We start from the raw sequence: 15,367 nt of genomic DNA, 5'->3' as shown, positions 1-15,367 counted from the left end.
AGAACTGTTTATATCTTTATCACAAAGACATTACAGACCTTGGCAAAATCTCGAGAGATCTCTCTTCCCCGGCCTCCATCAGCATCATCGCTCCAGGCCAAAGCACCATTCTGAAGAGGACAAAACACAACATTGAGAAGGGAATGGGAATTATGAGTGAACGAGCAAGACCTTCATTCAGGGAAAGATGACCATCCTCAGCATTCCTGCTCTCTGGCTCTCACTAGAAAAGCCTATTCAGGACCCTCTAATACCCTTTTCAGGGACTTCCTGTTTTGCTTTTGATGGTGGTTTCAAAATATGGAGTGTAGCTGGGTTGGTGGGTTTCAAAAGAACCATCCTCCTGGATGTCGCTTATGCTTGATAATGCTGAGAATGACACAGAAGCCCAGAGTCCCAAGAACCCCCATCCCAGCTGACTTTCTACAAACTGCCATTCTGAGACACACTCGCTGAGCAGTGGCTGCAAAGATGCCACTCTGCAGCTCAGCTCAGCTCCCAACACTGCACTCAAGTGAAGGGCCGACTCCATCCAGCTTACCATCAGAAACCCTAAGGCTAGTGATGAGAATGCCTGAGTGACTGCAGGCCACCACAGCCTGAGACTATGCAGACTAGGCACAAAAGTTAATATTCATTAGGAAATTAAAAAACAAAGCAAACAAAACCTAAGCTTTGGTTAGATCAAAGCAATGCCATTCAGTGGAGTAGGAGGGAAGGGGAAGGATGCCTGTGTTTACATTCTTTATTCAGCTGGGTAACTCACTCCTCTGGCAGCTGCCTCTTTACCTCTTCTATAGGAAACCCATCCTTCACCCGGTTGCATTAAGAACACCAGAAGCAGTCTGTGTCTGCTGCTAGTTCAGAATTTCAGTCTTCTGGAATTATGTCATCTCCATCAGAAGGAACGTCCTTGATAAAAAATCAATCTTACTATCTCTTCTTTGTACCCCAGCATGATACCACACTGCCTGGTACATAATCAATTTGCTATTTGAACTGAAACTCTCTTCCACAGATACACAAACACATATACCATAGAGACAGTCCAGCCACCTCTGTGCCAGTGGCAAGTATGAAATCTCCCAGTGTATTTTTCTGTTCACTTTGTCCTGGTGGATGCAATAGATACCTTGAGCTGTGCCATCCTCTCCTTCCTCCCCGCTCCTGGACCACAGGCACATGTAGGCACACCACCCTGCTAGCCGGAGTGTGCAAGCGCTGGAGAAAGGCATGAGGGTTAGGAGCAGAGATTTCTCAGGAGAACACTCTTGACTGCACAGGAATCTTGTTCTAAAACCATGAAATGATAGCCTGGGCAAATTCTACTCTGTACCCATATGCACACCCTGCACCCCTGTGCCTGAAAGCAAGAGGCCATTATTCAGTTACATTTTTGAGGCCACACTTTGCTTTCCCTACTCAAAGCTGGCTCTGAGATGGAGATCAACGTCTTCCTCATAGCAGCAACAGCACACAGAGAGAGGTAAGTCTGACAGAGAAGTGACACCTTGTCAGTTGAAATGAAACAAGCTATGACAAATTGTTTTCCCGATTATCTAGTGAAAGATGTGTGCAAAAAAGTGCTTGGTCAGCAGGGCGGTGGCACTCGGGAGGCAGAGGCAGGTGAATCTCTGTAAGTTCAAGGCCAGCCTGGTCTACAAAGTGAGTTCCAGGACAGGCTCCAAAAGCTACACAGAGAAACCCTGTCAAAAAAAATCAAAAAAAAAAAAAAAAAAAAAAAAAAAAAAAAAAAAAAAAAGGAAGGAGGAGGAGGAGGAGGAGGAGAAGGAGAAGAAGGATAAGAAAGTGCTTGGTCAGGGATTGGACAACACACACACACACACACACACACACACACACACACACACACACACAAGGTCCAGAGGCAGACACAGTTACGAGTGTCCTTCCAAGCCAATAATCAAGCAGAAGCATTGTTTTATTTTTTTCTGTTGTTGTTAAATTCAACGCCACATTGTAATTATAGTCAGTAGAAATCTAGTATCATCTGGTGGCAACTAGCACAATGAATAATCAAGATGAATTATGCCTGTTAGGTCAGCAAAACCAGACCATTACATTTGAAGCCCTTTCAAAGGGTGCAGTAGGTTGCCCTAATGCCCAATGATTTTGTTTGAGCCAGTAATTCCTGCTGGAAAGTCAATTATCCTGGGAGCTCCTATTGGCTGAGAGACATTTAATGGGGGATCATTGTGCTTCTGTTATGTCAGCTGTTTACTGTGGCAGCTCAATTTCCAACTCTGCAACTGGAGATCCGAGGCTGACGCTCACAGGAGGATTCTTTATCAGTCACCAAGATGAAAACACTGAGTATTTGCTAATTACAGTAACTTGCAGGCATTCCCAAAGCTCAGAAACTATGTCACTCTCAGTTGGAGGGAGAGGACCTAATCCACAACCTTGAATGAGCAGGGCTTTCAGCAGTGGGGGAGGGGTGTGAGAACAAGCATGCCAGTGTGGCCACCTTAGGGCTATGTGTGAAAATAAACACCCAAGTGACAGCAGTGCTCCACAGACAGAAAAGAGAAGAATGCTGGGGGTGGGGTGGGGGTGGGAAAGAGGTTGGTATCCACTATGTCTCCTCTACTTTCTCCAGTTCTGCCCCGATTGCAAGGGATTCTACGCACTGGCTATTGCCATGAAGTAAAGAACAGCTTATAATGTGCTTGGTCCAGAGAGGAGTCGGCAATAGGGGGTGGAGTGGAGAGAGTGGAGGAGAACAAAGAATTGAGAACTATATTATAAAGTGGATGCCAATATACTCTAAAGGGACAGGATTTTAGCCAGAAACATCTCTAACCCAATGACCACAGAGAAGGACGCTGGCCACAGGACAGAAATGAGACACTAAACATTTTTTTTTTAAATGGAAGGAGGGGTTGGGGATTTAGCTCAGTGGTAGAATGCTGGCCTAGCAAGCGCAAGGCCCTTGGTTCGGTCCTCAGCTGGGGTGTGTGTGTGTGTGTGTGTGTGTGTGTGTGTGTGTGTGTGTGTGTGTGTGTGGAATGAAAGGAAAAAAAGTTGCCTGAGTGTATGAGCCTTCCTTCTAATGTTCTAAGGCAAAGACAGTTCATTTCTTTTCTTTTCTTTTTGGTTTCTCAGTGTAGCCCTGGCTGTCCTAGAACTTGTTCTGTAGACCAGGCTGGCCTCGAACTCACAAAGATCTGCCTGGCTCTGCCTCCTGAGTGCTGGGATTAAAGGCGTGTGCCACCTCCGCCTGGCTCATCTCTAATCTTAAACATCCTGAGGGTATCCCCAGCTCTCAGCACAGAGACAGCACTGATACCCGCTGGGAGACATGGTCAGCTCTCCTGGGACTCGCTGCCTCCTGTCTCCCCTCCTGCCTGTACTAGGAGGGTTGGTTATAGAGCTTTTTCTGTTTATTATACCTGATAGAATGCTATACATGACTCACTTGTACAATTCAAGTTTTCCTCACCTATCATCAGGGTGTGGACATTACTAACTAAAAAGTTATCAGCCCCCAAATAATTCTTCTTTGACATCAAGTGTGGCTGACAGAATGCAACAGTGGGGAAAAGTAGAGGCAGCTGGAGAATGGGTAAGACGCATGCCAAGGGCCGTCTCAACCTTTGGGGATCACGAGGGAGGGGTCCATAAGTTGAAGAATCACTGCAGATAGGTTTAACCTTCCAGGAATAGGCTTTGAACCCACTTGCACAGGCAGCAGTATTAAACATCCCAGAACTGAAGGTTCCGGGGAATATGAGTCGACGTCAACAGTAGCCAGTGGTTACTTATTGCCATTTACAGCCTCCTCTTACTTCAGAAATCCCTTTTAACACCTTTGATCTCACCAGGAGCTCACAGAACAGTTTGTCTCGAAATATCCACCTAAGACTAGTTTTAGCTGTCATACCCACATTCAACTCATGTCCACCAGGGAAACCAGACTATTTTCCCCTAAACTCCTTCAAAAAGGTAGTGAAAGACTGGGGGGGGGGGGGAGCAGGAAGCTAGTATTTGTGTGCTACAGCGTACTGTGCACTTTAGACACACGTTTCTCACTTACTCCTACATGCAGAAACGGCTCGAGTTGGGGAGAGCACGGGTCAAAGAACTTAGCAGCCACTTGCCCGGTCTTAGAGCTCCTAAGGGGCAGCACCAGTGCTGGGTCTGCCTGGCTTGCTTGGCGACATCATGCAACCTCCTGGGTTGCAAAGGACAGCATAAAGTATTCTGCACAGGACAATTAAGAATGGAAAAAAAGGAGAAAGCGGCACGGAGAAGCCCGTCTACAGAATGGCTACATCACAGCCCAGTGGCTCTTAAGGGGAGGGTCCTTCATTCTTGATCCTCTCACTGGCTTCATCTGTGTATTTCAGCCAAACAAAAATTGCCCTCACTTGTCCTGGAGAGGTATCTGGGGACACCAATGAGGGGAAACCTTTACCTTACCTCTACCTCCAAAACAGACCATCTATTCTAGGAAGACCCTCTTTCCCCCAGGGGGACAGGAAAAAGGGAAGTGGAGGAAAAGAGAGATTACATTTAAGGGACCAGAGGAATGTGGCACCTAGCATCGTGAGACCATGTACATATGATGGTTTCAAAATAAAACAACTCAGTCTTAAACTTCCTGACTGCTACTCAAATTAAAACACTGAACCTCCAACTTCTCAGTCCTAAAAGATCAACAAAGCACAGTGAAAATGAATGGATTCATTTTTTTTTTTTTTTGAAAATCTAAAGAGCTGCCCATGGAAGAGGAGCCAGCCTCAGTCCCAGCAAAACTAGCTCAGCCTGATAGAACTGGCCAGGAAGCTCTCAGGTCTACAGATGAAGGCCTTTTTCTAACAGAACTGCCTGGCAATGGAGAAAGTCTTCTTAGGAAGTGAGCAGCTGCTTCGTTCTGGATGACTATCCATCTGGGATCTCGGGGTTTGGGATCTCACATGAGGCAGGGTTGGACCATGTGGCCTTTTTTCTCTTTTGTGAAGCAAAGATCCGATGATAAATTTATTCAGTCCAGATTTCCTTGAGAACACACCCCAGGTCGAGCAAGCTGCTGAGGAAAATAGCTCCCCAGCTTTCCAAAACAAAAGTGGTCTCCAGCACCGGGAGGGTTACCAAAGAGTTGGAAAAACAAGTTGGACATACACAGAGTAAAGCTACAAATACCAAATCAGAAACGCTTGGAAGGTAGAAGGTTGAGGCTCAGAGCTGGAGGTTAAGGTGGCCTTGAGGAATATGGACTGAGGGGAGATTTATAGTTCAAGTGAACACTGGGGTAGAGGACAAACAAGGCATGTTTTGGCAGGAGGATGTAAGTACATCAAATCTAATAGCTAAAGTGGAAACAGGCTGTGAAATGCCTTGAATACCAGGAGGAAATTTAAACTCTGAACTGTGAACAGTGGGGAGGGAGGGAGGCAGTAGAAAATTTCTGAACTGAAAAAAAGGTAAGAGGAAATCAACATTCTGGAGAGTTTTTAACAAACTACTTTTGTTGGGAAAATATAATCTATACATATGGATGTACAGATACCTAATGGAGTGGAGGTTGTAGGTGTCTTTTACTTTTCAGTTTTTTTTTCTGTTCTATTCATTCATATACAAACTTCTGCTCTCCTAGGATATACTGCAATTTCTAAGAAGTGCTGAGGGAAAAACAAAAAACAAAAAACCAAAGACAGATGAAAGCCTCTGACTTGGTGGAGCTTAGACTCTCATGTAGAGAGATAACAATTTAAAAAAATGATCTGTGCTGAGGATGTAGCTTAGCGGGAGTGCTCATGCTAGTTCCTGGGTTCAATTCCCAACACTGGGGCTGGAGTGGGTGTGGGGGACAAAACAAATCCCATTTATGTCTAGAAGGTTTGCTTGTTTTGAATTTGAGTTTTTAAAGTTTTGTTTAGTTTTTTTAAATGTGTATGGGTGCCAGGTGGCGGTGGCGGTGGCGCACATCTTTAATCCCAGCACTCCGCAGGCAGAGCCAGGCGGGTCTCTGTGAGTTTGAGGCCAGCCTGGTCTACAGAGTGAGATCCAGGACAGGCACCAAAACTACACGGAGAAACCCTGTCTCAAAACACAAAACAAAACAAAAGAAATGTGTATGGGTGTTTTACCCACGTGTATGTCTGAGTACCTGGTGTGCCTAATGTCCCTGGAGGCCAGAAAAAGGTGTCAGAAACCTTGGAACTGGAGTTACAAATGTTTGTTAGCCACCATGTGGATACTGGGAATTGAACCCTGGTCTATGGACGAGCAGCCAGTGTTATTAACTGCCAAGCCACTGCTCCAGTCCTCTGTCTATGATTTCATTAATCAATAATTTTTTTTCTACATTAGCTTTTCTTGTTTTTTTTGAAACAGGGTCTCACTAGTCCCAGGCTGGCCTTGAACTCATAGAGATCTGTCTCTGCCTCCAAACTGCTGGGATTCAAGACATACGCCATCAAGACTAGCCCTACATTAACTTTTAAAAAATATTTATTTTATTTTATTTGTATGTGTATATGTGTGCTTATATGTGTACCACATGCATGCAGGAGCCCTTGGAGGTCAGAAGAGGGCAGCAGATCCCTTGGAAATGGAGTTAGGTGGCTCTAAGCTAGGTGCTCTTCAAGAGCAGCTGGTGCTCTAAATCACCGAGCCATCTCCCTAGCACCTACATTAACTTTTGACTCACGTGTCAAGACCTACCGCATGCTCCCTGCCCCTCAACCCAGTAATGAAGGCTAGCACTTATATCATACTGGAAGGACAGAATAACCTATCACAGAAACATCTTCACAGTAGCTAGTCTTTCACACAAAGGAACAGTCTAACTCTTCATTTACAAAATATTTTTTAATGCCCCCCACCCCATGGTGATTTACAATGCCAATATACTGTTTGTATAAACAGTGATGGGTGGGTGGTTTTGCCAACTCTGAGAAACTGGGTTGGGGAGGGGAGCAGCAGAGCCAGGGGAAATGACTCTCCTAAGAAGCAGCCAACTCAGAATCAGCTGGATTGGGCTGAGGGGATGAAAGAGAGGATGACTGAACCCTTAAGGGAGAGAAATATGTTCCTGTGCAAATAGAGAGAAGCCAAGCAGGGGATCAAGCAGGAAGCCTTTGAGCACTAATGAAAACAGACCACTGTCTAGGGGATAGGGTGACAATACCAATCCGGCAGCTAGGAAGAAAGACAGGTTACAGAAGCAGAAGCCAAAGGCTTATTATTGCCAAGTGTGGAAAAAAGGTGAAATATTAGCAAATACCTCCAGTACCCAGAAGGCTTGGCTTTTGTTTTCACTTAGATTGGGGGTAGGGGATAACCCCAGCAGACCACGCCTCTAAGACTTCAGGAGCCAGCACTGCATTCCTCAGAGCCCTACTTCCCCAGAGACAGGAGCCTGACTTTAAAAGCAATTAAGTATCTAGGCTATTTTAGGATTACTCCTTGACCACCTGGAATATCTTATTAAAGCACAGCTCAGATGTCCAAAGCAATTTTAGTTCCCATTCCTCACTTCTCCTCAAGGCAAAAATTAACCCTTTTCCCTAGGGTTAAGTACAAGAGTGAAGCTACCACCAACTCTTCACTTGGGATTTCTACATTCTGACACCTAAGAAACTGTCCTTAAAAAGGGAAAAGGTAGGAAGAAAATTTTCTTTCCTTAACACCTTGGTGCTAACCGATAACTCTTAGGAGATTCTTGAGCATTCTCTGAAAAGACAAAACGGTAATGCATTTCCTGTCTACTCTATAATCTAATAGATATGAGCCCCAAGGGCAAGCATCTAGGCAAATTCCTAGGAACTGACCCTCAAAGTAGTCATTAGCAAAATCACCAGGCTTCAAAGGCACTGATCTCAAGCTCTTGGATACCAATTAATTGCACTGAAATATAGTCCCTATCTAAAGTATTTGGGCTGAATATGGCTGTTTTTGTTTTCCCTATAATGAGCAACACATAACTACCTATCTCTGTCCAGATCCATGGCTCAGCATTTTATGTGCCATGCATGTGACAGCTTTACTGATGACCTAGCTGGTGGTGTTGCGATGTTAAAAACCCATTTCCTAGATCTTAGTCTGAAGAAAAGAAAAGCACACTCCTGCTCTCTTCTTAGTGTTAACTGATTGCAGGAAGCAATGAGACACAGAAGGGGCAGGGCAGGATTACAGGAGAATCCTAAGGGGAGAGAGAAGGCCCAGGAAGCAAAATAGATACTGTTAGAAGCTACACTGTTGGACTACAAAACCTTCCTGATAAGATCAGGATTACTGCTCTTAACTAAATCACTCTAGCCCAGGAAGCACTGGAATTATAATTATCAGATGCTCACCTTCCGCTGTCAGGTAACTTTAGCAGGAACCAGAAAGAGCTTGCCCACCTCCCACTAGCAACACAGATCATTCAAACTCGGTGGCTTGGAAAAAGAGCCAAGTGACACTTCTGATTAAGCAGTAGAAAGGGGGCAGGGTGGAGAAAGGAGAGGACATGATCCTACGTTCTCATCTAGATTCAAAATCACACCATGCAATCAGGAAGACTGGCAGAAATGAGATGTTTCTCTGAAATGAGGGAGAAATTTGTGATGAGAGGACCCAATGCCAAAGGGGGAAATGCAAAGTAGGCCTGGTCTAGGAAGAAAGCCCAGCTCCTTCTCTCTGCGGAACCCAGCACTATAGCCCTTTGCAGCTACCTCTGAGCTGTTCCTTGTGCTTCTGACAAGACTGCTGACATGGCCACTGGAGCTTCCTCAGAGCTAGAGCCTGTGAGGCCAACTGTGACATAACAGGACAAACAGCTAAGAGATCAGGAGCCTGGCCAGCCACGGCCCTCAAAGTCTCATAAAACACAATTTAATTGTATACGAAGTAAACATTTAAGAGGGAATAAAAATCTATCATGCATCAGTTTATAAATGTTTTTTTAAAAAGTCTCATCTATTTATTTGGTCCAGGTTCTGGGTAGCAAAACGGGCTGGAACTTTTAGCCTTCCTGTTTCAACCTCCCAAATGTTGGGAGGACAGATATGAGCTACCAGGCCCAGGATAATTTTGTATTTAATTTATTTACGTGTATGTGTCTGTGTCGATATGTGCACATTCATGTGGGTACCCACAGAGGGTATCAGATCTAGAAGCTTGAGTTACAGGGGGCTGTGAGCCACCAAACATGGTGCATATTCCTTACAAGAGTAGCAAGTGTTCTTAACCAGTGAGTCATCTCTCTGGTCCTTCAAGCCAATTTTTTGAACTCTAAGTTTGTACTCTGAATTTTCCTATAATTGTTTCTGTAAGTGCCTGTTCATAAGAAGTTTTGTAGTTTTTTTGATTCTGAGATAAGTGACTATAAAAACTGAGTAAGGGGTGAAATAATAGCTTTGTGGTTAAACAGAGCTTGCCTAGCATGTAACAGAACCTAGGTTCAATCTTCAGTACTACAAAAGAAATAAACAAGAAGCCATGCATAAACATAGCTTCATAGCCGGGCAGTGGTGTCACATGCCTTTAATCCCAGCACTCAGGAGGCAGAGGTAGGCTGATCTCTGTGAGTTCGAGGTCAGTGCATCTATAGAGCCAGTTCCAGGATAGCCAGGGCTACATAAAGAAACCCTGTCTCGAAAAATAAACAACAAAATAACAGTTTCATGAACATTCATAAAAGACAGTCACAGTATTGAGAAAAAGAAAGTTGAAGTACCATACATATGGTTTCTGTTTTTGTTAAAAATATAAACAGATCGTGATTTTTAAAAATCTGAAAAGTTATAGACTTATCAAGAAACCACCCCAAAGTCCTGCTGACTTTTACTTCACATGTTTTAAAACTATTTGTCGTTTTTCTTTCTCAAATATTTTAAAATACATTCGACAGATATGATGATTCAAGTCTGTAATCCCAGTACTTGGGAGGCAGAGGCAGAAGGATTCTAAGTTTGAGGCCAGCAAAGGCTACAGTAACATCCTGTCTCAAATTTCTAAAAATTATATTTTATTTTATTGAGACAGAATCTCACTATGTAACCCTGGATGGCCTAGAGATTGCTCTGTAGATCAGCCTAGCCTTGAACTCACAGAGATCCACCTGCCTCAGCCTCCCTAGTACTGGATTAAAAGTGTGTATTAAATGAAAAAAAATAAAAATAAAAAGGAAAAGAACAGAATATGATCGCTCCTAGGTATGGTGGAGAAGGTTTACTGTAGACATGTAGGAGACCACAGCCAGAGGTAGACACAGGGACATCTGGGAGAGTCCAGAGTGGACATGTCCAGACTGAGCTGTGTGTGTGCCATGTGGGGAGAGGGTGAGGGAAGAGAGGGAACCAGGTGCAGCAGCCAGGAGGCCAAAGGTACAAAGAGAGCAGGCAACTAAAACGGCTGAATCATATTGGGAAGAACAGTCCAGCCCCCTGGGCTGGAGAGTTCAGGGTAGGGGGTGAGGTATGTCAGCCAGGAGGGCCCTGTAAACAGGTAGGGATTGAGGGATGAAGGGAGAACCTGGTGGCCAGGTCTGCTTTGATATGTTAAATAAGCACCTCAGCCATTGTCCTGTGTTTGAAATCTTACATGTACCACTATTAAATATTAAAAATGACATTTTAGCATTTATTTAAACAATAAAAATTTTGAAGACTAATCAGTAATAAAAGTCAAGCACAAAACTGTATATAGAATAAAATAATAAACCTATAGTAGGCATTTTCCTTTAAAATACAAAGGATATACCACAAATGTTTAAAGTTATATCTAAGTTGTATGACTATAGTTGATTGTATCTTTTCTTTATAAATTTGTGTATTTTCCATATTTCCTAAAATAAGCCCAAATGACTCCTACAATCTGAGAGAAAAAAACAGAAATTCTATAGATTGATTATTGAGACAGGGTCTTAAGCAGTCTAGGAATGGAGTATTGCAGCTGAGGATGACACTGAACTTTTAGCCCTCTAGCTTTTGCAGAAATCAAGACACCAAACACCCATTTTATGTGGTGCTGGGGTATGAACCCAAAGCTTTGTGAAGACTAGTCAAGCACTGTACTGAGCTCCAGACCACAAAGTTATTTTTAAAGTGATGAAACCATTGAGAGACTATACCTCTCAGAAGGGAGCACAGAGCTGCAAGCCAGATCTGCCTGGGTTCACTGCCCAGCCTCCTCCTGGTAAGACCACATACAGCCTACTTCCCTCTTTCCTCAGCTGTCAATAAAACAACAAATGGGAACGATGGCAGGGCTTGCCTTACACAGCTCAATGAAATAGAGCCAGTAGTTGTCACAGGGCAGGTCAAAAAATCCTAGTTGTTAAAAAACACATTAAAAAAAAAAAGCAAACAAAACCACTATCAAGGATAATCTGATGTAGAACTCTACAGACTTCCCCCATTCTTTTTTTTTTTTTTTTTTTTGGATTTTCGAGACAGGGTTTCTCCATGTAGTTTTGGTGCCTGTCCTGGATCTCACTCTGTAGACCAGGGTGGCCTCAAACTCACAGAGACCAGACCAGAGACTGCTGAGTGCTGGAATTAAAGGTGTGTGCCTGGCAGACTTCCCCCATTCTTAAACCTATAGAAATGCTAGATAAAATTTAACTCTATACCTCCTACACAGAACTAACTAAGCATGAAATCAAGAAAGGGCTTCACAAGTAGAAAAAGGAGCAAGTGATAAAGCTGAGGGCTAAAGAATGTCACCCAACTAGTTTTTTAAATTTTATTTTTAATAATTTATTGCTTTTTATATATTTATTGTGTGTGGGGGGGTTGTGAGCCTTGACCCATGTCTTCTTCCACTACGTAGGTCCTAGGGGGCCAAACTTAACTCATAGAGATCTGCTTGTTTCTGCCTCTTGAGTGCTGGGATTAAAGGTGTGTACTACCTACCATACCTGGGGCCCCCAGCTATAGTTCTTAACAGGGGTGAGGACTGGGATTTAATCATTTCCCCAACCCCTAGAATTCAAGTTGCAGGTCTCTGGCATGTCAAGAATCAGAACTGAAATAACTACATAAAAGGAAGAAACCTTGAAAGATTACATCTACTACGGCCCATGAACTGGGCCTGGCAAACCTACACACCAGGTCAGAGGCATCATGGAACTTGGCCATCACCACACAGCACCCACTGAAAGTCAGGCTCTTACTAAGGCACAAATGCACACTTTAAATCCAACCAGCCAAACCAAAGGAAGCAGCTAAGCAGGCGGAACCCCAGCAGAGGAGAAAACAAAACACCCTTAAGTAGACAAGTCTTCCAGAAATAAATCCCTACAAAATGAGCTTGCCAAGAAGACAGCAAATCAGCACAAGAGGAAATGGACTCTTATGCAGGAGAGGACAGGACAAAAGGAAAAACATGCATCTGAATTTAAAAGCATGTATCAAAGGAATGGCCAAATATGGATACTTGAAAGAAAGGTAAGCAAAGTCTTTTCATTCCTTGTGTATACTTGAAGCTTCTATAACAAACAAAGGTTTTGTTTTGGTTTTTTTGTTTTGGTTCTCCGTTGAGACAAGGTTTCTCTGTGAAACAGTCCTGGCTGTCCTGGATCTCACTCTGTAGACCAGGCTGGCCTCAAAGTCACTGTCCGCCTCTGCCTCCCAAGTGCTGAGATTAAAGGTGTGCACCACCAATGCCCAGCCAAAAAACCTTTTTTTAAACATTTTTTATTTTACTTTATGTCTATGATCATTTTGTCTGCATGTATGTCTGTACACCACTTATGTGCTCCTGGAACTGGCGTTACAGACAGTTGTGAGCTGCCATGTGGGTGCTGGGAATTGAACCCGGGTTCTCTGGAAGAGCAGTCAGTGCTCTCAACCTCTGAGCCCAACAAAAAGTTTAAACAAATCCTATGATTCATAGTTTAAAAAATTAAAGGAATTAGCTAGGCAGCAGTCACACCTTTAATCGTAGTACTCCGAAAGCAGGCGGATCTCTGTGAGTTTGAGGCCAGCCTGGTCTACAAAGTCAGTCGAGTTCCAGGACAGCAAGGGCTATATAGAGAGACCCTGTCTTAAAAAAAACAAATGAACAACAACAAATATATATATTAATTTATTTTTCCCCAAGCACTTGCTTTGAAAGCATGGGGACCCAAGTTTGATCCCCAGGACCCACATTCAAATGCCAGGTGTGGTGGCACATGCTTGAGTTCCCATCAGTGGGGAGGTAGAGTCAGAAGGATCCCTGGGGCTTACTGGCCAGTATTCCTGTGGATGAACCCCGCCCCCCAAGCATGCACCTGAACATACACATACTTGACCAAGAAAAAAAAACTGTCCAAGAAAAAAATAGTGTTAGTTGAAAGAGAGGAAATGACCACAAATCAGGCTTATGGGACAGAACAGGGTTCAAATGGAATAGATAAAAGAGAGTCCAAATCTAGAACACTATTGTCAAGCACAAAACAGTAAAAATTTAAAAACAAAGATTTACAAAGATCAGCAACCAGGCTCACACCACACTACACTCTTCAACTAGAAAAAAACGGGATTAAGGAAGACAAAATAATGGTCAATGTAGGGACCCAGGGTCCACAGGGCTATGAACAAAGCACAAAAGGGAAAAAGAAAGCTATGAAGAAGCAATTCATCTCACCATGGCTGAATCTACTACAAACTAAAAACTCAGTGAAGAACACTGAGGGAACAAGAGGGAAACAAAACTGGAGAGTAGAACACAAGTAGTGGTGAGGAAAAAATACATAAACTTGGTAAGTATAGAGAATTGGCCGGGCGGTGGTGGCGCACGCCTTTAGTCCCAGCACTCAGGAGGCAGAACCAGGCGGATCTCTGTGAGTTGGAGGCCAGCCTGGTCTACAGAGTGAGATCCAGGACAGGCTCCAAAACTACACAGAGAAACCCTATCTTGAAAAACCAAAACCAAAACCAAAACAAAACAAACAAAAACAAACACAAAAAAAGAAAAAGGAAAGAACTGACTGACTTTTAAGGGGAAAAATTGGAGAAAAGCATAAACAGAACAAACTGGAACTAAAGTACAAACCACAAGAGGCTCCAAGTCAGAACTGGGGTGTCAGAAGTTAAAAACACAGAATGACTTAGGTACCATGGTTTGCTGAAAGATTAAGGATGCAAATTACAATCTAAAAGTAACCAATAAAAACGTGCTGGGGTAAGTGGGCATGGGGTGGCTCAGCAGGTATAGGCACTTGCCATCCAGCCTGACAACCTGGTTCAATCCCTAGGAGCTACATGGTAGGAAGGGAGAACTGAATCCTCCAAGTTGACCTGACTTCTACATGTACGCTATGGTATGTATTTGTACACACACATTCTAGTAAATATAATTTTTAAAATGCCTGTCATCTCAGCTACTCAGGAGGCTAAGGCAAGAGCATGACCCAAGTCTAGGAGTTGGGGACCAATCTAGGTAAAAGTGAGGCCCACATCTCAAAAGAATAAAAAGTAACCAATAGAAGAATAGAAAGTAAAGTTTCTAAAACCATGTAAGAGATAAAGAATAAATAAAGACAACAACTAAATAAATGAAGACAGGAATGGAGAAAAACAAGAGGGGCATTCTTAAAATCAAAACAAGAGGGTGGAAACAGATCCACATGTGAGATTCAGAATGTGTAGCTCGCACATTCTGAATTTTAAAAGAAACAAGAAGTAAATCTACATGTATCAATCCCAATAACCAAATACTAACCAAAACAAAACAAAACAAACAAACAAACAAAAACAACCTTAGAATATAAGGATCTAAGTAAATGCAAATTAACAAACTCAATCCAATAGACAAAGATAACACTGTATCTATCAAGTAGAGAACACACGTTGTTTTCAAGGACATTTATAGAAACTAAATCATACATAAGGCTAAAACAGAAAATATCTTAAATTTCAGAGACTCAAAAGCATGCCAGTTTTCAAGGGGCAAAATTTGTAGATAACAGCAAAAGTGAGATTGATTCAAGAAAAGTATTTATAGCCTAAGATGTATTTGTTAAATAACAAGAATTCTAGAAAATGTGTTACAGCTAAAAGAAAACAAATTTGTGTAAATAAAACCAACAAATTTAAGTAAGATCAGCAGATCATATCAACCTCAAGAAAAAGGGTCAGTGGGTTGCCAGGAGCCAGCAGGCAAGGAAGACTGAAACAGTACAACACGATTTCCTGGGCAGCAAAGTTGTTCTGTATCATGGTGCATACACGTCATTATACGTTTGTTAAACTCACAGAATGTACAGTAAGAATGCATCCCAAAGGCTGGCAGCACAATGGCTCAGAGGGTAAAGGTAATCACTGCCAAGTCTGATGACCAAGTGGAAGGACTCCAGCAAGTTAGCCCCGTTCACACATTCACCACGGGATGCGCACATTTAGACACCACCACCCCAGCACACAAAATA

General features: G+C 43.1%; 1 protein-coding gene across 4 annotated transcripts in view; it reads right to left on the bottom strand.

Moving 5' to 3' along the window:
• The window catches only part of Arid3b (AT-rich interaction domain 3B), a 50,888-nt gene that overhangs the window by 22,464 nt on the left and 13,057 nt on the right, over nucleotides 1-15,367 (bottom strand). For all 4 annotated transcript variants that reach the window (XR_005091944.1, XR_005091943.1, XR_005091945.1 and 1 more), the window contains exon 3: nucleotides 39-110. Coding sequence is in view for 1 of the 4 variants with exons in the window: in XM_028865107.2 (XP_028720940.1) it covers nucleotides 39-110 (72 nt within the window). In the remaining 3 variants the exon portion in view is untranslated. The remainder of the gene's footprint in view (nucleotides 1-38; nucleotides 111-15,367) is intronic.

The sequence above is a fragment of the Peromyscus leucopus genome, chromosome 7, assembly GCF_004664715.2.
Source record: "Peromyscus leucopus breed LL Stock chromosome 7, UCI_PerLeu_2.1, whole genome shotgun sequence".
Taxonomy (NCBI): Eukaryota; Metazoa; Chordata; class Mammalia; order Rodentia; family Cricetidae; genus Peromyscus; species Peromyscus leucopus.
The sequence above is the reverse complement of the archived record's forward strand: the minus strand, read 5'-3'. Positions and strand labels throughout refer to the sequence as shown.